The sequence below is a fragment of the Muntiacus reevesi genome, chromosome 13 (assembly GCF_963930625.1).
Source record: "Muntiacus reevesi chromosome 13, mMunRee1.1, whole genome shotgun sequence".
NCBI classification, from domain to species: Eukaryota; Metazoa; Chordata; class Mammalia; order Artiodactyla; family Cervidae; genus Muntiacus; species Muntiacus reevesi.
In genome coordinates this window covers 22520013-22545404 of record NC_089261.1, presented here as the reverse complement: position 1 = coordinate 22545404, position 25392 = coordinate 22520013, and the positions used below count along the sequence as shown (strand labels likewise).

The 25392-nt window shown below is 50.1% G+C and overlaps 1 protein-coding gene and 5 non-coding genes across 6 annotated transcripts in view; 5 read left to right on the top strand and 1 right to left on the bottom strand.

Annotated features, from left to right (window-relative positions):
* DHX37 (DEAH-box helicase 37) overlaps positions 1–14002 on the top strand; it is a 30463-nt gene extending 16461 nt beyond the window's left edge. Inside the window, exons 9-27 of the mRNA XM_065904691.1 lie at positions 183–284; positions 478–592; positions 1194–1289; positions 1494–1576; positions 2411–2558; positions 3018–3094; positions 3419–3651; positions 5500–5611; positions 7310–7416; positions 7506–7694; positions 8163–8287; positions 8403–8519; positions 9790–9962; positions 10771–10885; positions 11010–11147; positions 11345–11439; positions 11533–11606; positions 13222–13319; positions 13471–14002. Coding sequence (XP_065760763.1) covers positions 183–284; positions 478–592; positions 1194–1289; positions 1494–1576; positions 2411–2558; positions 3018–3094; positions 3419–3651; positions 5500–5611; positions 7310–7416; positions 7506–7694; positions 8163–8287; positions 8403–8519; positions 9790–9962; positions 10771–10885; positions 11010–11147; positions 11345–11439; positions 11533–11606; positions 13222–13319; positions 13471–13556 — 2283 coding nt within the window. The 3' untranslated portion in view covers positions 13557–14002. The remainder of the gene's footprint in view (positions 1–182; positions 285–477; positions 593–1193; positions 1290–1493; positions 1577–2410; positions 2559–3017; positions 3095–3418; positions 3652–5499; positions 5612–7309; positions 7417–7505; positions 7695–8162; positions 8288–8402; positions 8520–9789; positions 9963–10770; positions 10886–11009; positions 11148–11344; positions 11440–11532; positions 11607–13221; positions 13320–13470) is intronic.
* Positions 14003–18620: 4618 nt separating this feature from the next.
* Positions 18621–18692, bottom strand: TRNAA-UGC (transfer RNA alanine (anticodon UGC)). Its single transcript has one exon. It is a non-coding gene; the product is annotated as a tRNA-Ala (tRNA).
* A 262-nt stretch (positions 18693–18954) lies between these two features.
* TRNAD-GUC (transfer RNA aspartic acid (anticodon GUC)) lies at positions 18955–19026 on the top strand. The gene has a single exon. It is a non-coding gene; the product is annotated as a tRNA-Asp (tRNA).
* A 2278-nt stretch (positions 19027–21304) lies between these two features.
* Positions 21305–21377, top strand: TRNAF-GAA (transfer RNA phenylalanine (anticodon GAA)). Its single transcript has one exon. It is a non-coding gene; the product is annotated as a tRNA-Phe (tRNA).
* Positions 21378–21874: 497 nt separating this feature from the next.
* Positions 21875–21946, top strand: TRNAD-GUC (transfer RNA aspartic acid (anticodon GUC)). The gene has a single exon. It is a non-coding gene; the product is annotated as a tRNA-Asp (tRNA).
* Positions 21947–24978: 3032 nt separating this feature from the next.
* Positions 24979–25050, top strand: TRNAA-UGC (transfer RNA alanine (anticodon UGC)). The gene has a single exon. It is a non-coding gene; the product is annotated as a tRNA-Ala (tRNA).
* The last annotated feature ends 342 nt before the right edge of the window (positions 25051–25392 follow it).

Sequence of the window (25392 nt, the reverse complement as noted above, 5' to 3'; positions counted from 1 at the left end):
CCTTTAACAGGCCACTACCATTCACTTCTACTTTTTCTTGGATCTTTGGCATCCAGAAGAGGGGCTGAGGAGCAGGTTGTGGGGCTGGAGATGAGACCAGGAGGGCAGAAATCTGCCCCAACCCTGCCATCAATGTTCCTGGCCCCGGGTGGCCGTGGGTCCCCGGGTCTCTCGTTCCCCAGAGGCACCTGCCGCTGAAGCTGCTCATCATGTCGGCCACGCTGCGAGTGGAGGACTTCACCCAGAACCAGCGGCTCTTCACCCAGCCACCCCCGGTCATTAAGGTACCACCCAAGCCGGAGTCTCAGGGCTGCCGGAGGGAGGAGGGCCTCTCTGTCAGCCACAGCAGAGCTTGGAGTTGGCTGAGGGTTGGGGTGGTTAGCACCCAGAGACCTTTATGGTCAGAGTTCAGAGAAGGGGAGGACTCAGGCCTGGGCTCAGGTCATCCCCCGCCCCCGACCCCATGCCTCCTGGTAGGTTGAGTCCCGGCAGTTCCCGGTGACAGTGCACTTCAACAAGCGGACGCCACTGGAAGACTACAGCGGGGAGTGCTTCCGGAAGGTCTGCAAGATCCATCGCATGCTGCCCGCAGGTGAGACCCTGGCCGGGTGGGCCGGGGAGTCCTCCCCTTCCAGACCCGGGGGTGCAGGCAGCGGTGGCTCAGGGTAGCACTTGGCCTGTCTGTATCTCAGTGTCTGCAGTGGTCCTGGGGTGCTCACCCCACCTGCCCTGCCCCGTTCTGCCCCAAGGATTGTGAGACTTCAGGGGCTAACCAGACAGTGGGGCTGTGGGTGCCTTTTGTCCCCACAGACACAGAGCAAGTGGACAGGGGTGTTTCACTTGAGTGTCCCTCCTGACCCCCCTCACAGTTCTCCCCATGTCCCCATGGCACATGCTCTGGTAGTTCCATTTATCCATTTACCAGGTGATGGACACTTGGGTTGCTCCCACTTCCTGGGAGTAGACCTGCTTTCCCAGTGCTCATGTCCAGGGATTCAGTGCCTGTTTCCATGGTAACGGTTTAGCGCCTAGTCCCAGCTTGTCCCATTGCTCACCTGGGCCTCTGCAGTCTTGATTTGATCAGTGCTTCCTCACGCCCCAGCTCTCAGATCAGGGCCTGGCGTACGGTCATGGCCAAGGCCGCATCTGCCACGTGAATGAGCGGGTCATGGTGGGTCTGGTTCTTCCCACAGGCGGCATCCTGGTGTTCCTCACGGGGCAGGCAGAGGTGCACGCGCTGTGCCGCAGGCTGAGAAGAGCTTTCCCCCTCACCAGACACAGGCCCCAAGGTAACTCCAAGCAGAAGCCTGTCACCCAAGAGGCTGGGGGCGGGCGACCTGGCCTTTGGAGCCTCCCTAAAGGAGCTGGTCCCTTGTTTGCCCTCCCTTCCCCGTGAATGGTGATCAATGACCGTGGACAGTGAATGATGGATCCTGCTGACCTGGCATGAGCCCAGAGATGTCTTTCTTCCTAATTGGTTCATCTTTTCCCAGAAAACGACGATCAGAAAGATTCGGTAGAAGAAACGAGGAGGTTTAAGAAGTCGCGGGCGCGGGCGAGGAAGGCCCAGGCCATGGTACGTAGAGACCAGAAAAGGCAGCCCAGGCTCTGAAGCGGCCTTGTCTGCGTGGTGGGCACCAGCCCTGTGCACCCGCACAGATGTACAGTTAATTAGAACCACATACGGGAGTTCCCTGGCGATTCAGTGGTTAGACTCAGTATTTTAACTACTGAGAGTCTGGGTTCAATCCCTGGTCAGGAAGCTAAGATCCTGCAAGCCACACGGCATGGCCAGAAAAAAAACCCAGATAAAATTAAGATTCAATTCCTTGGTCATTTTAGATATTTTTCGGGTGCCCAGTGAGCGCCAGGGGCTGCTGGTGACCGTGTTGGGCAGCAGGGATCTAGACCCTTCCTGCTGAGAAGGGAGTGGTTGGCTGGTGCTGCTTCAGGGGCTGGAGAGTGGGCTGGGATTTCAGACATTCCAGGCTCCCTGTGCTGGGGGCTGGGAGGAAGCTTCTGGAAGGCCCAGCCCTGAGGCCTTGAGCAGGGCCTGTAGACATGCCCAGGTAGGGTGGGACAGAGAAAGTGGCCCTTGGGGTTTGCTGGAGAGCTGGGGGTGGGCAGGCCTGTCGTTGGGGGCTTTCACCCCAGGGCATTTGCGCGACTTCACTATTGTTTCTACACCATGCTAGGCGGCGATCTCAGGGCTTCACATTGTGTTAGTTCTGCATCCTCAGGGCAGCCCTATGCGTGGTCCTGTGACCATCTCTGACCCCCAGATGAAAACACTGAGGCAGGGGTATCATGTGACCAGCCAGGGGTCATGTGGCCTTGGACTCTGCTCGCGACACCAATCTCCACATAGGGCCACCTGCAGCCCTCCATGCTGACATCTTGTTTACCATAGACGCTGCCCCAGATCAGCTTGGACAATTACTCGGTGCTGCCAGCGGGCGAAGGCGATGAGGACAGAGAGGCAGAAATGGATGACGAGGAGGAGGAGGCCCTGGGCTCCGACCTGGATCTGGACTTAGGGGACGACGGGGCGGACGGAGGTGGGACCTGGCAGGGACTCGGTTCACCTGCCTGTTGAGCCCCAGGCCGCTGGTTCCTGCTGCATGGGCTGGGGTCGAGCAAGGAATCCTCCCTGGGGATGACCCCCAGGGGAGCTGGGGTTTCTGCCTGCTCCACCCTTTGCTGTCTCCTGAGCTCCTGCAACCACCGAGCACAGAGGAGGCCTTCAAATATCGCTTGTGCTGGTTGTCACGGGGTGACGCTCCCAGACTCGGCTTTGCAGGCAGTGGGGGGATTAGAGGGGCTGAGATCAAGCCCTTGGGGGCCCCATGCAGGACTGGGGGCTCTCCCGAGGAGAGACTGCAGTGTGCCCACCCTCTCTGCTGGTGCCCGGGCTTGAGCCCTGGCTGTGGAGCTGCAGGGGAGCCTCTCTGGCAGAGCAGGCAGGGGTGCCAGCAGCTGGGGGCACAGGACACAGCCGACCTCTGCTGCCCCTGCAGGTGAGCAGCCCGATGCCTCGCTCCCCCTGCACGTGCTCCCTCTGTACTCACTGCTGGCCCCGGAGAAGCAGGCGCAGGTAACCGTGTGGGGCCTGGGATGGATGCCCAGCAGGGGTTCCTAGGACGTTGAGATGGGGGCGGGTCAGGCCCTGGGTCACCTCCGCATCAGCTGTTAGATCAGCACTCCAGGCTTTTGAGAAGGTCTTGGGGTCTCCTACTTGGAGAGCATTCCCATGTTCAGTTTGGGAGCAATGGCCAGAGGCAAGGAGAGAACCTGTTGACCTGGTCACCTCCAGGCCCTGCCCTGCCTGCTGACTTCCTCTGACAGCCCCATGATTTCTTCCCTGACTCTGGCGAGACAGTGGTCAATTTTCTTGCTGCCACCCCCAACCCCATCCTAGGTCTTCCAACCTCCCCCAGAGGGGATACGGCTCTGTGTCGTGGCCACCAACGTGGCTGAGACGTCCCTGACCATCCCGGGCATCAAGTACGTGGTGGACTGTGGGAAGGTCAAGAAGAGGCACTACGACCGTGTCACCGGCGTGTCCTCCTTCCGCGTCACCTGGATCTCCCAGGCCTCAGCCGATCAGCGGGCAGGCCGCGCAGGCCGGACGGAACCCGGCCACTGCTACAGGTGGGGCTCCCTGGGGTCCCCCCAGTGTCCTCAGGGCTACTGTGCAGTGGTCACCCACCCTCGTCCGGGGAAAGGGGGTCCGATGTCCCACTGGAGACTGTGTCCTTGGGGTCCACACACCCTTTCCTGTTGGCTTTCAGGCACTTGCATTATTCATTATTCTGCTACTGATATCAGGCCCTGTATTTATTAGCACCTTTGTTTTTATTTTATTAGTAGCTTTATTGACATAAGATTCCCATAGCATAAAGCTCACCATTTTGAAATGTGCAATTCTGTGGATTTTAATATATTCAAAGTTGTACAACCATCACCACTATTAATTTTCTTTTAAAAAAAATTTTATTTTTATTTATTTATTTTGCTATTCCAGGTCTTAGTTGTGGCATGTTGGATCTAGTTCCCTGACCAGGGAATGAACCTGGGCCCCCTGCATTGGGAGTGTAGAATCTTAGGCCCTGGCCCACTACTGTTCATTTTCAAGTATTCTCATCACTGCAAAAGAAACCCAATACCCAGTAATAGTTTCTCCCCACACCTCCCTACCATCCCCACCCCCCAGGATCTGGCAATCACTATCTACTTCCTGTGTGTATGGATCTGATCATTCTGGACATTTTCTATAAAGGGAATCAGACAGTATGTCACCTTTTGTATGTGACTTCTTTCACCCCACATCATGTTTTCAGGGTTCATCCACATGATAGCCGATCAGTGCTTCGTTACTTTTAATGGCAGGACCACATTCTGTTGCACATTGGATGGACCACATTTCCCATGCCTGTTCATCAGCTGATAGACACTTGGATTGCATCCACATTTTGGCCCTTGTGAATAATGCTGCTGTGAACACTCACGTACAAGTATTTGAATGTCCGTTTCCATGTCTCTTGGGTAAATACCTAGGGAGTAGAATCTCACAGTTACGTGGTGATTCTGACATTTTGAGGAACACGCCAGACTGTTTCCACAGCAGGCACCCCATTTTATATTCCCACCAGCACTGTGTGAAGGTTCTAATTTCTCCATGTCTCACCAACGCTTGGTATTTTCCACTTCATGAAAATGAAAGTACAAGGTGGGGTCTCACAGTGGTCTTGGTTTGCATTTCTCTAATAACATTGAGCGTCTTTTCACATGCTTATAGGTCATTTGTAGATGTCTTCTTGAGGGATATCTGTTCAGATCTGTCGTTTATTTTTCAGTCATGTCTGTCTTTTGATTGGTGAGTTGTAAGTATTCCCTGATGATCCTGATGTTAGATCCTTGTCAGAGGTATCATTGGCATTCTCCAGAGGTATCATTCTCCCAGTTCATGTCCTGGTTTTTTTTTTCTCCTTCAATAACTAAGTTTACGCCATTCTTCTCAACTTTGCTTTAAATTACAAAAAAAAGAAAATTGAGAAACTATGCAAAGGAAAGTAGTAAGAAATAAAGTAGTTGAGTGCCATGTGCCAGGCACAGTTCTAAGCACTCTGTGTGTGACACCTAAAGTATTTTCACCAGGGACTTGCCTGGTGTTCAGTGGTGAGACACCACACTCCCAGTGCAGGGGCCGCAGCTTCAATCCCTAGTCAGGGAACTACCATCCCACATGTTGCATGCCTCAGCCAAATAAATAAATAATATTTTAAATAAATAAATAAAGTATCGTTCCCAGTCTTGACGGGGTAGCTGCTGTGTTAGCCCATCTCACAGGTAAGGAAAGTGAGGCAGGAAGTGGGTTAATACCTTCCCTAGTAAGGTGGTGGAGTCAAGATTCAATCCCAGGTAGTTTGGCTGAGTCTGTTTTCTTACTTCCTTTTTTATTTATTTTTTTTTTAATCTCTGGTGCTTCCCTCTGTTCAGACTCTACTCATCTGCAGTTTTCGGTGACTTTGAGAAGTACCCCCCTCCTGAAATCACCCGGAGGCCGGTGGAGGATTTGATCCTTCAGATGAAAGCTCTCAACATCGAAAAGGTCAGTTGTAGCCACAGCCCTGCCCTTGCTCCCCTGACTTGCCAGTGTCCCTGAGGTCAGGCTGGTGTTCTTGGGCAGCCTGAGCCCCTCATGGGTTATTCCCCTTTCTCGGGCTGCTCCCGATTCCCTGTGGCCCACAGGACTGAGCCACGTGGTGCTCGCCCGGCCCCCTGGTGGTCTCTTGTGAGACCCCCACCTTCCCAGTACTGTACCTTCTGAGGAGAGGGTGGTCAGTGACTTTGGGGCTCAAGGGATGTTCTGCCCACTTGGTCCTCTAGGGGAACGGTCACTCGCCTCTCCCTTGCTCCCGGTGGGGTGGTATAGGCAGAGAAACCCCCTCCCTATCAGCTGTCACTCCCAAGCCTTCCTCTCTCGAGCCACTGGCAACCATGAGTCTACTTTCTAATCTCTGTGGAATTTATATTTTGGACTTTTCATAAAAATAGAATCCTTTGATACTTACTCTTTCTTATCTGACTTCTTTCAGTCAGCATTGTGGATTTTTGTTTGTTTGTTTTAGCCAATTTAAAATTCATTTATCAGTCAATTCAGTTCACAGTAAGATAACGTCATAAAAGAGAGGATCAGGCTTTTCATTACATTAGTATGTTTGGTTTTTTTCACTGTCAAAGAACCTAGCTGACAGTTTGAATCAGTTTATTTCGGAAAATATTATAAATTGATAACTTTTCTATTTCTGTTGTTTTGATAATCCACGGCTGAACTTACCAGTGGTTGTGTTTTAAAGGTTCATCCACACTGTGACACACGTCAGAGTTTCCTTCCTTTTTATGGCCGAATCGTACTCCATTGTATGGATGGATGGACCATAGTTTGTCCGTCTGTTGATGGACATTTGGGTTGTTCCCACCTTTTGGCTGCTACAGCTAATGCTGCCATGGACATTTGTGTACAACTATTTATTTGAACTCTGGTTTTGAGTTGGTCGCTCTTTCTAAGCAACCCTCAGGCGATCCCTGAGCCTGATCACTCTCTGTTCTCTGATTATCTCATTGTCTGGGCACATTTTCTCCCGTGAGACTGTTTATTCACGTGTATACTCACTGGTCATCTGCAGTGAAAGCTCAGTGGGGCCAGAGCCCTTGTCTTTTTTTTATTGTTTTTTTCATTTTGATTTTATTGGCGTATAGTTGCTTTCCAGTGCTGTGTTTATTTCTGCTGTACGGCAAAGTGAATCAGCTATGTGTATATGTTTACCCCTCTGGCTTGGATTTCCTCCCCATTTAGGTCCCACAGGGCACTGAGTAGAGCTCCCTCTGCTACACAGTAGGTTTTTTTTTTTTCATGCATCCAACCTACACAGTAGGTTTTTGTTAATTATCTGTTTTATGCATAGTATCAGTAGTGTTTACATGTCAATCCCAATATCCCAGTTCAGCCCTTGTCTCGTTTTTATCAACCTCTGTCACCAGGAATAGCCCCTGGTGCACACGAAGTGCTCAGTACATGCTCTTGAGTAAGAGATGATGTGAATAAATGAACAAAGAGGGCCTTCGGAGTTCCCCTGGCACATGGACTTTGAGTGTGCCCAGGCCCCCGTGTCCCATGTTCTGAGCGTGGGTGGTGCTTGGAGGGTAGACAGTGGGAGCCCCATCCCCTTGCCAGACCTGCCCTCACCCCCTCCTCCAGCCCTCCTCTGCACTCACGTGTCTCCCGCCATGGCTCCCTGTGTCCTAGGTCATCAACTTCCCCTTTCCGACACCCCCCTCCGTGGAGGCCCTCATCGCTGCTGAGGAGCTGCTGATTGCACTGGGTGCCCTGCAGGCTCCCCCAAAAACAGAAAGGTAGGGGAGGGACTTGAGGGAAGCGGAGAGCCCAGCTCCCACCCGTTCTCGGCTCTGACCCCCCTCCGAGCTGACCCTCCATCCTCCAGGGTGAAACAGCTACAGAGGTCCCGGCTGAGCTGCCCCATCACCGAGCTGGGCAGGACCATGGCCACGTTCCCCGTGGCGCCACGCTATGCCAAGATGCTGGCGCTGAGCCGGCAACACGGCTGCCTGCCCTACGCCATCACCATCGTGGCTGCCATGACTGTTCGGGAGCTGTTCGAGGAGCTGGACAGGTGGGGGGCTGTGGGACGGACATTCAGGGATCGGGGTGGGTGGGTGGGGGGAGACCACCCTGGGCTGAGCAATGCTGTGAAACCCAGCCTCCCGGGGCATAACTGACTCAGTGAGTGGCCTTGTATGAAATCTATATCCTCCCTGCACCCTGCCAGTGTTCCAATCTCTGCAGATCTCGGAGGGGTGAGGTGGGGGAACTGGGGGAGGTGGTTTGTTTTTGAATTTTGCCTTGCCACAAGGCTTGTAGGATCTTAGTTGCCTGACCAGGGACCAGACAAACCCATGCCCCCTGCAGTGAAAGCCCAGAGTCATAACCACTCGTCCTCCAGGGAATTCCCAAGACCATGATCACAGTGATCAGTGACCCCACCAGGCATTTTCTGGGCCCGCTCTGAGAAACTGGCAGGTGCCCTGCCCCTGTGGCCACAAGCATCAGGGCAAAAAGCCCAAGTGATGTGTGTTCGTAGGCCAGCCGCCAGTGACGAGGAGCTCGCCAGACTGAAGGGCAAGCGGGCCCGCGTGGCCCAGATGAAGAGGATCTGGGCAGGACAAGGAGCTTCTCTGAAGCTTGGAGACCTCATGGTGCTCCTGGGTGAGTGCCCAGCATGGGCATGGCCTGTGGGTGGTGGGGAGGGCGGGAGGGCAGGATGGGGCAGCAGGAGGGCAGGATGGGGCAGCAAGCGAGTGCTCCCCTCCTCTTGGCACAGGTGCCGTGGGAGCCTGCGAGTATGCAGGCTGCTCACCCCAGTTCTGCGAGGCCAACGGACTGCGGTACAAGGCCATGTTGGAGATCCGGCGACTGCGGGGCCAGCTGACCACTGCAGGTACGGCCCCCCACCACCCTCTGGGCTTCTCCTATCCTTGGGCAACACCCAGCAGAGAACTTGACCCTGTTGACATTCTGAGCAATGTCATCTACATATAGTCATTTCTCGTGCACAGATTCCGTATTTGCGAATTCACACATTCAGTAGAATTTACTGTAGTGTGTGGCACTTCTGTGGTCCTTTGAGGACACGCACATGAGCAGGGCAGTGACACATGGATGCTCTCTCATCAGGTTGTCTGTCCGTCTCATCTTTTCCTTGGTGACGTCCCTCTCATTGCCCTCTGTCCCGGGTCTAGCGTGGACCAGCTGCTGGCTGCCCCTCCGGCCCAGCGGCCACATCCAGGGGTCTTTACTCTCAAGTAGGGTCCAACCCTGGTTTGTTTCTCCAGCAGTAGAGAGGGCCTCTCTTGTTGAAGTTGGGGAGCAGGTGGCGGTTCAGCCCCCCACTTTCCACTCCTGTTTAGTCTGAGCAGTGAGGACCAGACCTGTTTGAAGCCACATCAGGGCCTGGCGTGGGTGGCAGATCTTCTTTGTCCAACCCAGGGATCTGCTTCCTTCCCGTTTTTTTCCTTCTTTCACTTTTAAGTTAAACAACATGGGTTTCACTAAAGATTTTGTAGAGAAGACAGATTTACGTTGCAAATCTCATAACAGAAAGCCCTGGAATTCCCTGGCAGTCCAGTAGTTAGGACTTGGGGCTTCCGCTGCAAGGCACGCAGGTTTCATCCCTGGTCACGGAACTAAGATCCACAAGCCCACTCTCCCCTCCTGCCTTCCCGGTCCTTCTTGTTTTCACCCTTCTATTCCCTCCCACTCAAACAGCAAGGCCCAGAGCCCCATCTCCTTTCTCCCTGCTGCACAATGGGCTTCAGATCCTTCTTATGTGGAAGGAGGAGGCCTCGCCCTGGGTCTCGTGCCAGGGCTCCGCAGCACAGGGCGCTCGGGAGAGATGGTCTGTCTCCATGCTCTCCTGCTTAGAGAGCATGGCCCATGCACTGGGTCTCCTGGGTGGGCATACTCCCTGCCCCAAGGCCGACAGGGAGTCAGGTGTGGGCTGTCTCAGCATAGTCTGCTGCCCACAAGGAACCTGGGGTTTTGTCCCAAGGAAGGGGCAGACATGGGTGTGGGTGGGCAGCTGTTTCTGCTGCACTGGGGGCTTTGTCTCCCGGCAGCTTCTGTGCATAGGGGCCTAGATATACAAGTGGCTGAGGCCAGGCAGAGCCAACCCTGGACCTGGCCATCCTGACACCTGGCTCCCCTCTCAGTCAACACCATGTGCCCTGAGGCTGGGCTCTTCGTGGACCCTAAGATGCAGCCACCTAACGAGAACCAGGTGACCTACCTGCGGCAGATTGTGACAGCCGGCCTGGGTGACCACCTGGCCCGCAAAGTCCAGAGCGAGGACCTGGTGGATGACAAGTGGAAGAACGCCTACAAGGTTTGCTGCTGGCTCGGGGTTGGCCAGCGGGGCAGTCATGCCCAGGGCCCCTGCCCTCCCCATCCTCCCATCTGTCTTGTGTCCTAGCAGCCTGGGCACTAGGACAGTGGCTAAGACACCTGGCTCTGGACAGTGTCAGGATGCCTGTGGGCGGCAGCTGGAGGGACCCTTGGCTCTGGGTGGGCCAGTCGTCCTCGGTCATGGGTCCCCCTGCCCCTGGGAAAGTTCCCACCCAGGACCAAGGTGAAATGACAATGCAGCTGCTTCTCACTTGGAGCGTGAGCTTCCCCCCAACTTCACTGAACAGAGACAGAAAGCACATCCCATACTCGCTACTGTAAAATGTACAATTCAGAGGTTTCTGGTCTATTCACAGAGTTGTGTAACCATTACCATATTAATTTCAAAACATTTTTATCACCCCAAAAAAGACACCCTGTACCCATCACCATATCACTCCACATTTTCTCTGAATCTCTATACCCCTTGAGTCTGCTTTCTGTCTGCATGGATTTGCTGTTCTAACACATTTCCCGTGAATGGGATCCTGCACTGTATGATCTTTTACACTGGCTTTTTTAGCTCAATGTCCCATTTTGGGCAGGTCGTAACTGTAGCCTGTGTCTGTACCTCTCCCAGCAGGCTACCCGCTCCATCGGTGGACACACCCTGCTGGTGTAGCCATTTGTCGTTTGATGGATGCTGTCCTGCTTTTCTGGCCAAGGGTGTAACTGAATTCACAGGGGTCAGCCTCACGTGCAGCTCATGTATCTCCCAGACTCATGTCCACCTACCGTCTCTCTTGCAGACGCCCCTCCTCGACGACCCAGTCTTCATCCACCCCAGTTCTGTGCTCTTCAAGGAGCTCCCTGACTTTGTGGTCTACCAGGAGATTGTGGAGACCACCAAGATGTACATGAAAGGTAGTGCAGCTGGCTGGACCCTCACCTGACCCCCTTGCTCTGGTGAGCTGTGTCGCTGGACCTGTGTGGGGAGAGCCCACGAGCCCCTCACTGAGACCCCATCCCCTCTCTCCCGGGCCCCCAGGCGTCTCGACCGTGGACATGCAGTGGATTCCGGTCCTGCTGCCTTCTTACTGCCAGTTTGACAAGCCCCTGGAGGAGCCGCCCCCTGCCTACTGCCCCGAGAAGGGGCGGATGCTGTGTCACCGGGCCAGCGTGTTCTGTGAGTCAGGGTGACTTCCCAGTGGCCTTGGGCTCCAGTGAACACATGGTTCCCCATCCTGTGTGCCCTGGGAAGTGTCTGCGTCCTGGGCAGTGTCATCCCAGGCTGCAGGACCCTGCAGGTGGGCAGGGATGGGACTGCGCAGGGAGCCGTGGGGATCCATCACAGCCCCTCGCTCACCAGCACTTGTGCTCCAGATCGCGTTGGCTGGCCGCTCCCGGCCGTCGAGGTGGATTTCCCAGAAGGCCTTGACTGCTACAAACACTTTGCCCGGGTTCTGCTAGAGGGGCAGGTAGGCAGCCCGGCAGCTCCCTCGGCCCCTTCCTTGACACCATGGGCGGGACGTGAGCCCCGGATTCCCCACCGTCCTGTGATCTCTCCCCAGGTCTTCCCCAGGCTGGCCTCATACAAGGGCTGTTTGCTGTCCAGCCCCAGCACGATGCTGAAGACATGGGCCAGGTATGGGCTTCCCTGGGAGCATCAGAGCAGGCAGGTGGTGGTGGAGGAGCTGTGTCTTGGGGCTGCCCTAACAGATCCCTACCCATTGAGGGGCAGATGTGTATTCTCTCGTAGTTCTGGAGGTTAGAAGTTCAAAGTCAGGGTGTCAGCAGGGCTGCACTCCCTCTGAAGGCTCAGGGGGGGATCCTCCTGGCCTCTTCCCACCCCTCGTGGTTCCAGGCTCTCCTTGGCCACCACATCCCCCTAGTCTCTCCCTCTCTTTTTCAATGGCTTCCCCTCATCTCTATGTCTTCTCAGGTTATCGGATCCAGGGTCCACTCTCTCCCATTTGACCTTGTCTTAATTACATCTGCAAAGACCTTCTTTCCAAATAAGGTTACATCCTGAGGTTCTAGGCAGACATGGACTTTTGGGGAGATACTAGCCAACCTATTGCCTTCCCAGATGGCTCAGTGGTAAACAATCCTCCTGCAATGCGGGAGATGTGAGTTCAATCCCTGGGTCGGGAAGATCTCCTGGAGCCCTCTTCAGTATTCTTGCCTGGAGAATCCCATGTGTAGAGGAACCCAGTGGGCTATAGTTCATGGGGTTGTAGAGAGTCAGACACGACTTAGTGACTAAACAACAAGTCAGCCTATTGTAAAGCTGCCAGGTGCGAGCCCGAGGCACCCTGTACACCTGTGCCCCTGGGGGCTTCTGCCCACTTAACATGAAGCCACCCCGATCCCACCTATCATCTTCCTCCTCCTGCCCTTCCTCCTGGTCTCTGCTTATCCCCGCTCCTCTCTTTAGGCTTCCCTGGTGGCTCAGATGATAAAAGAATCCGCCTGCAAAGCAGGAAACCTGGGTTCAATCCCTAGGTTGGGAAGATCTCTTGGAGAAGGGAATGGCAACCCACTCCAGCATTCTTGCCTGGAGAATCCCCATGGACAGAAGAGCCTGGCCGGCTGCAATCCATGGGGTCGCAGTCAGACACGACTGAGCAACTAAGCACACACACTCCTGTCTTTTTCTTCTTCTGCCCATGGACCAGTCCCAAGAAGCCTCCTCCCTCTTCCTGAGGCTGGCACCCCAGACCAGGCAAGGGGCTTGAGGCACCAGAAGCAGGCAGACAGGTGTGCGCACACACCTGCATCCCCCAGAGACTCAGGATGGGGCTGTGGTACCAGGAGCCCCTGCCTACCAGGTCATTCACCCAGCACTTGGTTGTGAACGTCCACTCTGTGCCAGCAGTGTTCTCGTGCTGGGATCGAGCCACAACCATGTTCTGTGCGATGTTCCAGTGCAGGGAGGTTGAACAACTAGTACAAAGGGACAGAGCAGGACATGGGAATGAGGTGTCGGGCAGGGAAAGAAAAGGAAAGCCTGACTGAGCAGGTTCAGGGGAGGCAGGGCTGTGAGGCGGGCAGAGGTCTGGAGGAAGGTTCTAAATGGGATAAGCAGCAACTACAGAAGCAGCCTGGGTGGGTGGATCAGAGGCACGTGGTAGGAGGTGATGGAGTCAAGATCCTTTCATCCATCCGGCACCCCCAGCATGATGGACAGAAGGAGACCTGGGCAGGGCTGGCCTGGCAGTGGACTTCAAGATGCCCCATGTCCTGCATCCCACCCATAGGCTGCAGCCCAGGACAGAGAGCCTCCTGAGAGCCCTTGTTGCCAAGAAAGCCAACTGCCGAGACGCCTTGCTGGTGGCTTGGAGCAAAAACCCCAAATGTGAGCCTGACCAGGACAGGTGTCCCACAGCAAGGGGGTTGGGGGGAAGATGGTATGGGGCCACCCAGGGGACCTGGGGCTGGTGGGAGGGTCTGCCGTGCAGCTGGTGGGCGGGCACAGAGCTGCTCTGACCGCCCTCCTTCCTCTGCAGACCTACTGGCCGAGTACCTTGAGTGGCTCCCACAGGCCGTGCACGCTGATGTTGAGAAAGCCTGGCCGCCCACCCCTAACCATTGACGCGGCGCCTGCCTGCAGGCCGAGGGGGCTTGGCAGCAATCAGGGTCCGCTGTGGCCACCCTGACTCCAGACTGCACTCAGGAGATGGGTGGAGCCCCAGGACACCCTCTTGGCTCAATCCTGGGCACAACTTGCTGCCATCCTGGGCAGTCCAACCCAGGGTGACTTTTTAAACTATTTATTACATAATGGATAATGGTTTTATCTCCCACACTGGTCCCGTTTTAAACATGCTCTGTGGACTACATTAGTCCCTTCTAGAGCAGCAGGGCCAAGGATGAAGGCAACTGTGGACCCTTCCTCTGCTCTTCGTTCCCTGCCGATATGGTGCAAGCCCCTCCCCTGCCCCAGCCAGGGAGGGCCTTCAGGGCTCCAGCCAGCTCCTGTGGAGCGGGCAGGATCAGCTCCCCGCCGGCTACATTGCTGTGTAATAAATCATAACTGACAACAGCTATATACTGAGTCTAGTGAGTTCTTTTGGTGAATCTCCAAATTGGGGTAAGAGGGTGGCGGTTCTGGGAACATCCTGCCTGTGCATGCTTGCACACTCAACACACGCACGCATGCATGTGGAAACTAGTCTGGGTAGATGCTCACAAACGTGTTAGTGGTGATACAGGGCACAGTGAGCCTATAGGAGTTGATCGTTTTTCTTTTACTTAGGTTTTTGCCCTGAATCAACTTTCGCTAGTAGAAACACATAAATTCGGGAATTTCATGGTGGTTCAGTAGTTAGCACTCTGCGCTTTAACTGCTGGGCCCCAGGTTTGATCCCTGGTCAAGGAACTAAGATCCTACAAGACTTGCAGTGCAGCCAAAAAAATAAACACATACATTCCATAATATACATACATAAGACAAAACAACAAAGGTACGTGGGGGTTAATGTTTCCAAAACTACTCACTTTCTCCACAGTGTGGCCCTAGTGTTCCCCAACTAGGAGGTCTCCCCTACTCCTTCTCCGCCCGCATCTAAGCCATCTGCCAGGTCTATTAGTTCGCTTCCAGGATCTGCCCTTTGTGCTCCCCACTTCCACTACTGGGCCACCCCCACCTCCACTGCCAGGATGCCACCACCAGCTCCCGCTTGGGCTGTGGCAGTGGCTTCCTGGCTGGTCTCAGGTCCCCTCTGCCCAACTATGATGAATTTTCCACATGGCAGCCAGAGGGAGCCATTTAAAACATCGCATCCTTCCCCTGCAACAGGTCTTCCAGTGTCTTGGAAGAGTCAACCCTCTCCTGTTGTTTAGTCCCTCAGTTGTGTCCAACTTTCTGTGACCCCATGGACTGCAGCACGCCAGACTTCTCCGTCCTTCACCATCTCCTGAATCTTGCTCAAACTCATGTCCATTGAGTACGTGATGCCATCCAACTGTCTCCTCTGTCGTCCTCTTCTCCTGCCCTCAATCTTTCCCAGCATCAGGGTATTTTCCAATGAGTCAGTTCTTCACATCAGGTGGCCAAAATATTGGAGTTTCAGATTCAGCATCAGTCCTTCCAAAGAATACTCGGGACTGATTTCCTTTAAGATTGACTGGTTTGATCTTGCAGTCCAAGGGACTCTCAAGAGTCTTCTCCAACACCACAGTTTGAAAACATCAATTCTTTGGCACTCAGCCGTCTTTAGGGTCCAGCTTTCACATTCATACATGACTACTGGAAAAACTATAGCTTTGACTATATGGATGTCTCTGCTTTTTAATATACTGTCTAGGTTTGTCATAGCTTTCCTTCTGAGAAACAAGTGTCTTCATTTCATGACTACAGTCACCATTCACAGTGATTTTGGATCCTAAGAAAATAAAATGTGTCACTGTTTCCATTGTTTCCACATCTATTTGCCATGAAGTGATGGGACCAGATGCCATGATCTTTGTTTTTTTGAATGTTGAGTTTTAGGCCAGCTTTTCCACTCTCCTCTTTCACCTTCATCATGAGGGTCGTTAGTTCCTCTTTGCTTTCTGTCATAAGGGTGGTGTCAGCTACATGTTAGGTTATTGATATTTTTCCTGACAATCTTGATTCCAGCTTGTGCTTTATCCAGCCCAGCATTTCTCATGATGAGCTCTGCATATAAGTTAAACAAGCAGGGTGACAATATGCAGCCTTGATGTACTCCTTTCCCAATTTGGAACCAGTCTGTTGTTCCATGTCCAGTTCTAATTGTTGCTTCCTGACCTGCATACAGATTTCTCAAGAGGCAGGTAAAGTGGTCTGGTATTCCCATCTCTTGAAGAATTTTCCACAGTTTATTGTGATCCACACAGTCAAAGGCTTTAACATAGTCAATGAAGCAGAAGTAGATGTTTTTCTGGAGTTCTCTTGCTTTTTCTATGATTCAACAGATGTTGGCAATTTGATCTCTAGTTCCTCTGCCTTTTCAAGTTCTCTGTTCAATATACTGTTGAAGTCTAGCTTGGAGGGTTTTGAACACGATCTTGCTAGTGTGTGAAATGAGTGCAATTATGCGGTAGTTTGAACATTCTTTGGCATTGCCCTTCTTTGGGATTGAAATGAAAAATGACCTTTTCCAGTCCTGTGGCCACTGCTGAGTTTTCCAAATATGTTGGCATAGTGAGTGCAGCATTTTAACAGCATCATCTTTTAGGATTTGAAATAGCTGGAATTCCATCACCTCCACTAGCTTTGTTCGTAGTGATGCTTCCTAAGCCCCACTTGACTTATCACTCCAGGATGTCTGACTCTAAGTGAATGATCATACTATCATGGTGATCTGGGTCATTAAGATCTTTTTTGTTTAGTTCTTCTGTGTATTCTTGCCACCTCTTCTTAATCTCTTCTGTTTCTGTTAGGTCCATACCATTTCTATCCTTTATTGTGCCTATCTTTGCATGAAATATTCCCTTGGTATCTCTAATTTCCTTGTCCTTGTAGAAGGAAATGGCAACCAATTCCATTATTCTCGTCTTTCCCATTCTACTGTTTCCCTCTATTTCTTTGCATTGTTCACTTAGGAAGGCTTTCTTATCTCTCCTTGCTATTCTTTGGAACTCTGCATTCAGATGGTTATATCTTTTCTTTTCTCCTTTGCCTTTCACTTCTCTTCTTTTCTCAGCGATTTGTCAGGCCTCCTCAGACAGCCAATTTGCCTTTTTGCATTTCTTTTTCTTAGGGATTGTTTTGATCACTACCTCCTGTGCAATGTTGTGAACCTCTGTCTATGGTTCTTCAGTCACTCTATCAGATCTAACCCCTTGAGTCTATTTGTCAATTCCACTATGACAAATAGTTGATGATTATTTTATCTATTACTATGGGCAAGGATCCCTTAGAAGAAATGGAGTAGGCCTCATAGTCAACAAAAGAGTTCGAAATGCAGTTTTTGGGTGCAGTCTCAAAAACAACAGAATGATCTTGGTTTCTTTTCTTTTCTTTTTCGGTTTATTTTCAAAGCAAACCAAGTCTATGCCCCAACTACTAATGCTGAAGAAGCTGCTGTTGAATGGTTCTATGAGGACCTACAAGATCTTCTAGAAAAGTGAAGTCGCTCAGTCGTGTCTGACTCTTTGGGAGTCCATGGACTGCAGCCTCCCAGGCTCCTCTGTCCATGGGATTTTCCAGGCAAGAGTACTGGAGTGGGTTATGATTTCCTTCTCCAGGGGAATCTTCCCGACTGCAGGGACTGAACCTGGGTCTCCTGCATTGCAGGCAGACGCTTTACCCTCTAAGCCACCAGGGAAGCTAACGCTAAAAAAAGATCCTCTTTTCATCATTAGGGGACTGGAATGCAAAAGTAGAAAGTCAAGAGAAACCTGGAGTAACCAACAAGTTTGGCCTTGGAATACAAAATGAAGCAAGGTCAAGGCTAGCATAATTTTGCCAAGAGAACACACTGGTCAAGAAGAAATACCTTCTTCCAACAACACAAGAGATGACTCTACGCATGGACATCACCAGATGGTCAATACCGAAATCAGATAGACTATATTCTTTACAGCCAAAGATAGAGAAGTTCTATGCTTACTCACTCACTTCAGTCGTGTCTGACTCTTTGCAACCCTATGAATTGTAGCCCACCAGGGTCCTCTATCCATGGGATTCTCCAGGCAAGAAAACAGGAGTGGGTTGCCATGCCCTCCTCCAGGGGATCCATCTCATGTCTGCCTGCTTCTCCTGCGTTGCACACAGATGGATTCTTTACCCACAGGAGCCACCTGGGAAGCCAGGAAAAGCTCTACAAAGTCAGGAAAATCAAGACCAGGATTTGACTGTGGCTCAGATCATGAACTCCTTATTGCAAAATTCAGACTTACATTGAAGAAAGTAGGGAAAACCACTAGGCCACTCAGATATGACCTAAATCAAATCCCTTACAGTGGAAGTGAACTCTCCTACTCTCATTCATTGAAGGCAAATTCCAGCCCCCACTGTTCTCAGCCTCAGGGCCTTTGCATCTGCTATATCCTCTGTTTCTGCAGACAGTGTCTGGTCACACACAGACTTCATCTATGGCAACTCCCACATTCTCCCCCTTTAGTCTCCATGTCATCACTATTACTGTCTTCATAAGATTCACTGCTCCTTGCTTATTGCTAGCTTTCTAAACTGGAATACCAAGTCTGGGAGGGGTGCGAAATCTTGTATGCCATATCTGGGGCTACAAGGGTAATTGGCACTACCGGAGCACACAGTAGGTGCTCAATGTGTCCACTTTTCTTTGCACTAGGTGCTTAGGGGTCCTTGAATGAATGAATGGCCAGTTGCAAAACCCTGCTTAGAAAGTCAGAGCTTTCTAACCGCTTGATGACCCGAATCGCAGGCTCCATGCCGACCTGAAAGGGAATCTTCAGGGGCGCGGACAAGGACGTCTGATTGAGACCAGGGGCGTTTCACCTAGCACTACGTGAAGGGAGGAGCCTAGTAGGCTACAGTCCATGGGGTCGCAGAGTCGGACACGACTGAGCGACTTCACACTTCACTTCACCCTCTCCAATGAAGCCCACTTCTTAAGTCAGATGATACGGAGAATTTAGGTCCCGTTTCCTGGTTTGCTGTGTGACTGATCCAGAGGAGGTGGTTTTTAAAAAAAAAGGAAAGAAAATGTGGAGATGCCGGGGATTGAACCCGGGGCCTCATACATGCAAAGCATGCGCTCTACCACTGAGCTACATCCCCTTCCCCGTAAAGCAATACTTTTGGAATGAGGATATAGGAAATCGCATTTTCTCCTCTTTTCCAAACGTTGCGTTCGTTCTGGACACTCAGAATTCAGTCCGTGAGTGCCTTTACCAATTCAAAATAGGTCCACATCCTGGGGAGCCCGCTAGCCAGGGACGCCCAGCACTGAGCGGGTGGAGACGGTGGTGCGGAGTAGACATGGCAGCAGAAGAATGGTATTTCTTTATGAGTCCGACTGGAGGTAGTTTAGCAAGCTGCATCCTCGTTAGTATAGTGGTAAGTATCCCCGCCTGTCACGCGGGAGACCGGGGTTCGATTCCCCGACGGGGAGGCTGTAAAGATGTTTTAATTCACTACAAACTCCAAAAGGTCTCTCTTAATAGTCTATGACGTACAGGTAATTAAACGAAAGCATGCTATAATCCCAATTGTAACCAGTACGGGTAAATCACCAAAGATGCTCGTGACCCCAAAACCATAGTGAAAAGGACTTGGTACTCAACCAGACGCAGTAGAAGTTCTCTTTTATTGTAAGAATAAATATGCAGTGAGTGTATCCATACTTGTATGTTTAAGAAAATTTATTTTAACACATCATTATGACTATAGTTTAAAATGAAAATTGCTCAGACAACAGATTTCACATGCTATCATGATTTAAAAAAAAAAAGAAATAGTTATTGTGTCAGATAATGAAAAACTGTACTGTGGTTAATTTCAGACCATATAAATGTTTCCAATCACATTGTACACAACAAACTTATGCAATGTTAAATAATTGTATCTTAATAAATCTGGATAAAATTTTAACCAAATCTTATATTGAAGTATAGTTGGTTAGCAATGTCGTCTTAGTCAGTTACATTTCTGATCACAATTCATGACAACTAGAGCACACATTTTATAGCTCCTGTCACGTACAGGGTAGTATGCAGAAGCGTTTAGCAGATGTGCACTCATTTAGTCCTCACAGCAAGTCTGGTGGGGTCAGTTTAAGATATTAAACAGAAGAAATGCAGGCACAGAGAGAGGGTCCAATAACTTGTCTACGGTCACATAAATCACAATCTGGTCTAGACACTGGTTACTTCTGGGGAAAACTGGGATAGGGTGGGAGTGACTCTGCCTTTCCAAAATTCTGTACTTCCGTGGACTGTGAATTTTTTCACTCTCCTTCTCTTCCTTCCTTCCTTCCTTCCTTCCGTCCTCGATTTTTATCAAATTGATACACTACTGTGCTTTCGTGAAAAGCAGCAATAGGGGTCCCCGGCCCTATCCCCTCTCTCCTGAAGGAATTCTGGAGATGCTGCTTTGGTGTATTGTTTATTTTAAGCTGTCAGCATCTCACTGGTCTCCTTGCTGCCACTTGAGTCCCTCCTGTCCATTCTCCACAAGGAAGCCAAGGGAGACTTTTAAGATGTAAAGAATATCACTGTCTCCCCAGAGGCTTTCCCACACAGAAGAAAGTACAAACCCTTTACCAAGACCTTCAAGGCGGGCAAGACCTGGCCTCTGTTCACCTTTTTTCTTCTTGCCTCCTACCTTCTGCCCCCTCACTTTCTTTGCCTCTTCCATACTGGCTTCCTTTCCATTCCTACAAACAGCCCGACTCTTTCAGCCCCAGGGCCTTTGCATCAGCTGTAGCCTCTACCCCAGAGGCTCTTCCTCAGCGGGCTCTTCATTCTCCAAGTCTTCCCGGCATTCCCTTCCTCTTATTGCTCCCATAACCAGGTATTCCACCCCCTCACTACCATTTATTTTGCTTCTTAGCATTCCTATCACAAGGAACTATTTTGTTACCGTATTTGTGATTGGATCACATAGACATTAAGTGCTTCGCAAACGCTTATTAAATGACTTCACATCATGAAGGACCTCCCCACTTGCTCAACCTCTCCCAAACAGTACTCCCCACCCACCCACCTCCCAAAGGGCAGGGAAGCAGAGAGAGCCGAACCTGGATGCTGACCTGTTGATTTCTTGGTGCCTTGAAGCTGAGCAGGTGTCACGGGTTGAGGCGGCTATGCTTGGAGTCTGGATTTGAGTCACTTAGTGCCACGAGGAAGCCACAGTTTGGCTCATAGGGCCTCCCACACGCCTTGGGTGGTCAGCCATGGGCTGCTTGCCATGCCATGGGCTGCTCCAGGAGCTGCATCCAAGGGGCACCTTGCTCTTTTGCTCAGAGAAGAGATCCTGAGAAAGCGGAACTCTGAGCAAGGTAAGATTCAACTAATGTTTTTAAGGATCTATTCAGTGCCAGGCACTGTTGTCGGCCTTAAACGATACAGCAGTAACCGAGGCTGATGACTTCTCTGCCCGTTGTGGATCTGTCATTCTAGCTGGGGAAGGGAGGCAACAGATGATGGGCAGGGAAAACAGTACCTAGGCTAACAGTAAATAATACAGGGCTGGGGTAGTGGTGGGAGGAGTGATCAGGGAAAGCTTCTCGGAGGCGATCACCTTGAAGGACGAGAAGGGGCAGGTGCGGGGCAATCCTCGAAGGCGTGCGTTCCAGCTGATCCAGGTCCCCCAGCAAGGAATCCTCTGGTCTATGACGCGGGTCCCTTAGATCACGAGGGGGAAAGAAATGCAACCCAGCGCCAACAGTAGCCGAAATAGCTCAGTTGGGAGAGCGTTAGACTGAAGATCTAAAGGTCCCTGGTTCGATCCCGGGTTTCGGCAGCAGTGTTTTGTTTTCTTTTTTTCCCTCCCCCCTTTCCACTTGTGTCGGAGGAAAACAAGACGATTCTTTCGAATGATTAAAGGGGGTTCATTTTCTTCGTTTAAACCAGCTTCGAGTAGTATCAAAGGGAAGCCAGACGGTGTGGAAACTTCCTCGCACTTCCCCGACTGGAAAAATCCGACAAATCGACGAATTACTTGACTCCATTTCTTTCATTTCATAAACTACCTCTGTTAGACGTTTGTTGACGTCTGTTGGTTACTTTTTGCTGGTTATTTTTTGCTGCTTATTAATTTCTGTTCTCAGAACCCTCACGACTAAATCATGGGCCGAGGAGGAAGCGGATTCTTTAAGACGGAATTAAATGAAGTGGAACTTTTCCTTTTTGTATTTTGTAAGAAAAGATGAGATATTTAACCTTTTAGAACACGTCACTGGTTGAGGAACACTGAGTATACCTTTAAGAGCTGAACTGGAAAAGCCTTGGCAGGGCTAGTCCTCGTTAGTATAGTGGTGAGTATCCCCGCCTGTCACGCGGGAGACCGGGGTTCGATTCCCCGACGGGGAGGCAACTTGTTTTCCTATCGCCTATATTCTTTTTCTCTCTTTTTTTGTTCTACATTTTATTTTCATTTCTCTTTCAAGCCAGTTCTTCAACTTTCATAAAAATTCCTTATTCTTCTCTAAAAAATTAAGCCTGGCAAGCAAGCGCGATTTGGTCTGGCGATTGTCTTATTAACTGCTTGGTCACAGTCACCCACGAGCGCCCTCACTTCTTCCCTTAGTTACAAGAAAGAAAAAGTTCTCACATTGAAGTGGAATTTTCCATTTCCAGCACGCCACAACGCCGCTGTCAAGTGTTTGGTTTATATAATGGTTTCCCAAAATAAAACTGTTTCCCTCTAAAACGAGCAGATGCTCACTCTGCTGCAAATATTTCATCTTCTTAGGTCTTGCGCCGGCCCAGAGGTTGGCCTTCAGAAAATGTTAATGGATTTGAAACAGAGTGACTCTAAACCGAACTGTTTTCTCGTCTTTATTCACTTGCAGACTGAAATTTTTGAATATAACTATCATTCTCCCCAGGCCCCTAGTCTTCATTCATTTGTCTGTTCATTTATTTTTTTTTCCCACACTAATTCTCTGAATATTTACTGAGTAGTTTGCCAGGCACTGTTCATGGCACAGAAGATAGAGCAGAAAGCAAGACAGAGGAGGCTCTGCTCTCACGAACCTACCAAGTCAGGGGCACAGACAATAAATAGTGTAAAAACAGGTTCTGAAACCAATATATGCTATGAAGAAAAACAAAACAAATCAAAGAGAATGCAAAGGATTCATGGGTGCCTTTATTTTTTTATTAAAAACCTAAAAAAAAAAATTTCTTTTTGGCCACCAGCACGTCAGGTGGCATCTTATTCCTGGACCAGGGATCAAACCAGCCCCCCGGAAGTAGGAGGGTAAAGTCTTAAGGACTGGACCGCCAGGGATCCTTTCAGCGAGTTAGGAAGGCCTTTCTGAGGACCCTGACAGTGAGAAAAAGATGATCATGAGTATATCTGCTTTCCATGCAGAGAGAATGGCAAGCGCAAAGGCCCTGAGGTGCATGGAGTCTGGTCTGCCTGAGGAACAGCAAAGACAGGCATGTGGCTAGAGTTCTCCTAGAGAGGAGGAGGGGAGTAAGCGAGGGACACTGGCGGGGCACCAGACGCCAGATCCCAGAGATGCCGGATCACCGAGAGCCTTAAAGGCCACTTTTAGGAGTATGGATTTGATTCTAAGTTTTACACAGAGAGGAAACATGATCGGATTTGTCTGGAGCAGAGCAATCAGGGACACCTACTGAACTGACTACAACCCTTCAACTGGCTTCCAAGCCAGGTCCAGAATACCTCCACCTAAGCCACTATCCTTCTTCCATCCTGCAGGTAAGGTCGCTCTTGTGGCTGTCCCCTTGAGCTAGGGGTATTAGGTCAGACGATGACTTTCTACAGAGCCCCATTTGGCACCTCACCCCAGCGCCCTCCTGTTCTTTCTCTGTTTCACCAAACAGCATCAACAAAGCATCAATCCACACATGGGGTGATTATGCAAAGAAATAGGTCTTCGCTGGAGCTCATACAACAGCATTTTAAATGAGAACTGAAAAAAAAAAAAAAAAGGAAGAAGAAAAATAAATAAATAAATAAATAAATGAGAACTGGCATTTCAGAGCACAGGTCTTGTACCAGGCACTGTTCTAAACCTTCTCTATGTGAAGGAGACATATCATTTGACATCTCTTATATGTGGAATATAAAAAGAAATGATACAAATGAACTTATTTACAAAACAGAAAGCGATTCAGACTTAGAAAATGAACTCATGGTTGCCACAGGGAAGGGATAGTTAGGGAGTTTGGGAAGGTCATGTACACACTAATATATTTTAAATGGATAACAATCAAAAGTCTATTGTACAGCACATGGAGCTCTCTTCAGTGTTATGTGCTGGCCTGGATGGGAGGGAGCTTTGGGGGAGAATGGTTACCTGTATGGAGGCCTCCCTTCACTATTCACCTGAAACTAACACAACACTGTCAACTGGCTATAACGCAATACAAATTGTTTCTGGAGCTAAAATAAGAATAAAAATTAAAAAAAAAAAAAAAGATCAACCTTCTCTGTGTAACTCATTCAAAGGTCACAATCACTCTCTGAAGTAGTTACTATTCACATCTCCATTTCACAGAGGAGGCCCAAAGAGGTAAGGTAATGCAATCACAGCTGCTGGGTCCAGTGTCCTGGACACCAGTTCATTTGGACTTTACTGTGAAGAGTTTCAGGTATCCACAGACTGGAAGAGAAATGATCAGTTGAGGATTGAGGTAGCAGGGTATTTTCAGGTGTGTTCTGCATATCATAGTAAGTGACTATTTCCTGCCAGGAAATCTCAAGTGCTGGTGGGAAAAGGTGAAGCCTAAGTTTTCTGTATTCTCCTTGTCTCTCACCCAACCGGTGAGTGGCAACTTGTTGACTTGAAGGACACTCCATTTTCATCGAAGTACAGTTAATTTACAGTGCTGTGTTAGTTTCAAGTGTATAGCAAAGTGATTCGGTCATACATATATACATTCTTTTTCAGTTATACATAGATATACATATATGATATACATACATATATATATTATTTTTCAGATTCTTTTCCATTGTAGGTTCATTTTTATAATGGTCTGCAAATCTCAAAGTCCCCGAAAGTTGGAATGATTGTAAAGAACAAGAAACCAGAGATTTCTGGGTGGGGGTGCAGTGGGGGCAAGTCCTTATTCATTGGAAAGAAACTCTTTATTTTCCTTTCCTTCTTTTCTGATTGTGAGGCGCAACATGCACGAATAGGTCTGTCTCCCTTTGTTCCTTGGTTCCGGTATCAGAATTTCGGCTGCAGAGCTATGAACCACAGGCCTAGTTCTGAAAGATAAAAGTCAAGTCTGGATTTATTTTGGTTGGTTTTTGCTAAACAAATATACATTTAAACCATTTAATATACAAAATTTTATTTGGAAAAAAAAAACTGAAGAATAGACTATAGCAGAGAATTTCAGAATCCATGTTGAAGAGGGTGGGGGATGTAGCTCAGTGGTAGAGCGCATGCTTTGCATGTATGAGGCCCCGGGTTCGATCCCCGGCATCTCCACTACGGTTCCTTTTATTTTTTTTCGTGATTTCATTTCACTTCAATTTCTGCAGGTGTTCACCATGCAGACGTGATTATAACAGGAGGTATTACAGTCAATCCTAAAGGAAATCAGCCCTGAATATTCATTGGAAGGACTGATGCTGAAGCTGAAGCTCCAATACTTTGGCCACTTGATGTGAAAAACTGACTAATTAGAAAAGACCCTGATGCTGGGAAAGACTGAAGGCAGGAGGAGAAGGGGACAACAGAGGATGAGATGGTTGGATGGCATCACTGACTCAATGGACATGAGTTTGAGCAATCTCTGGGAGATGGTGAAGGACAGGGAAGCCTGGTGTC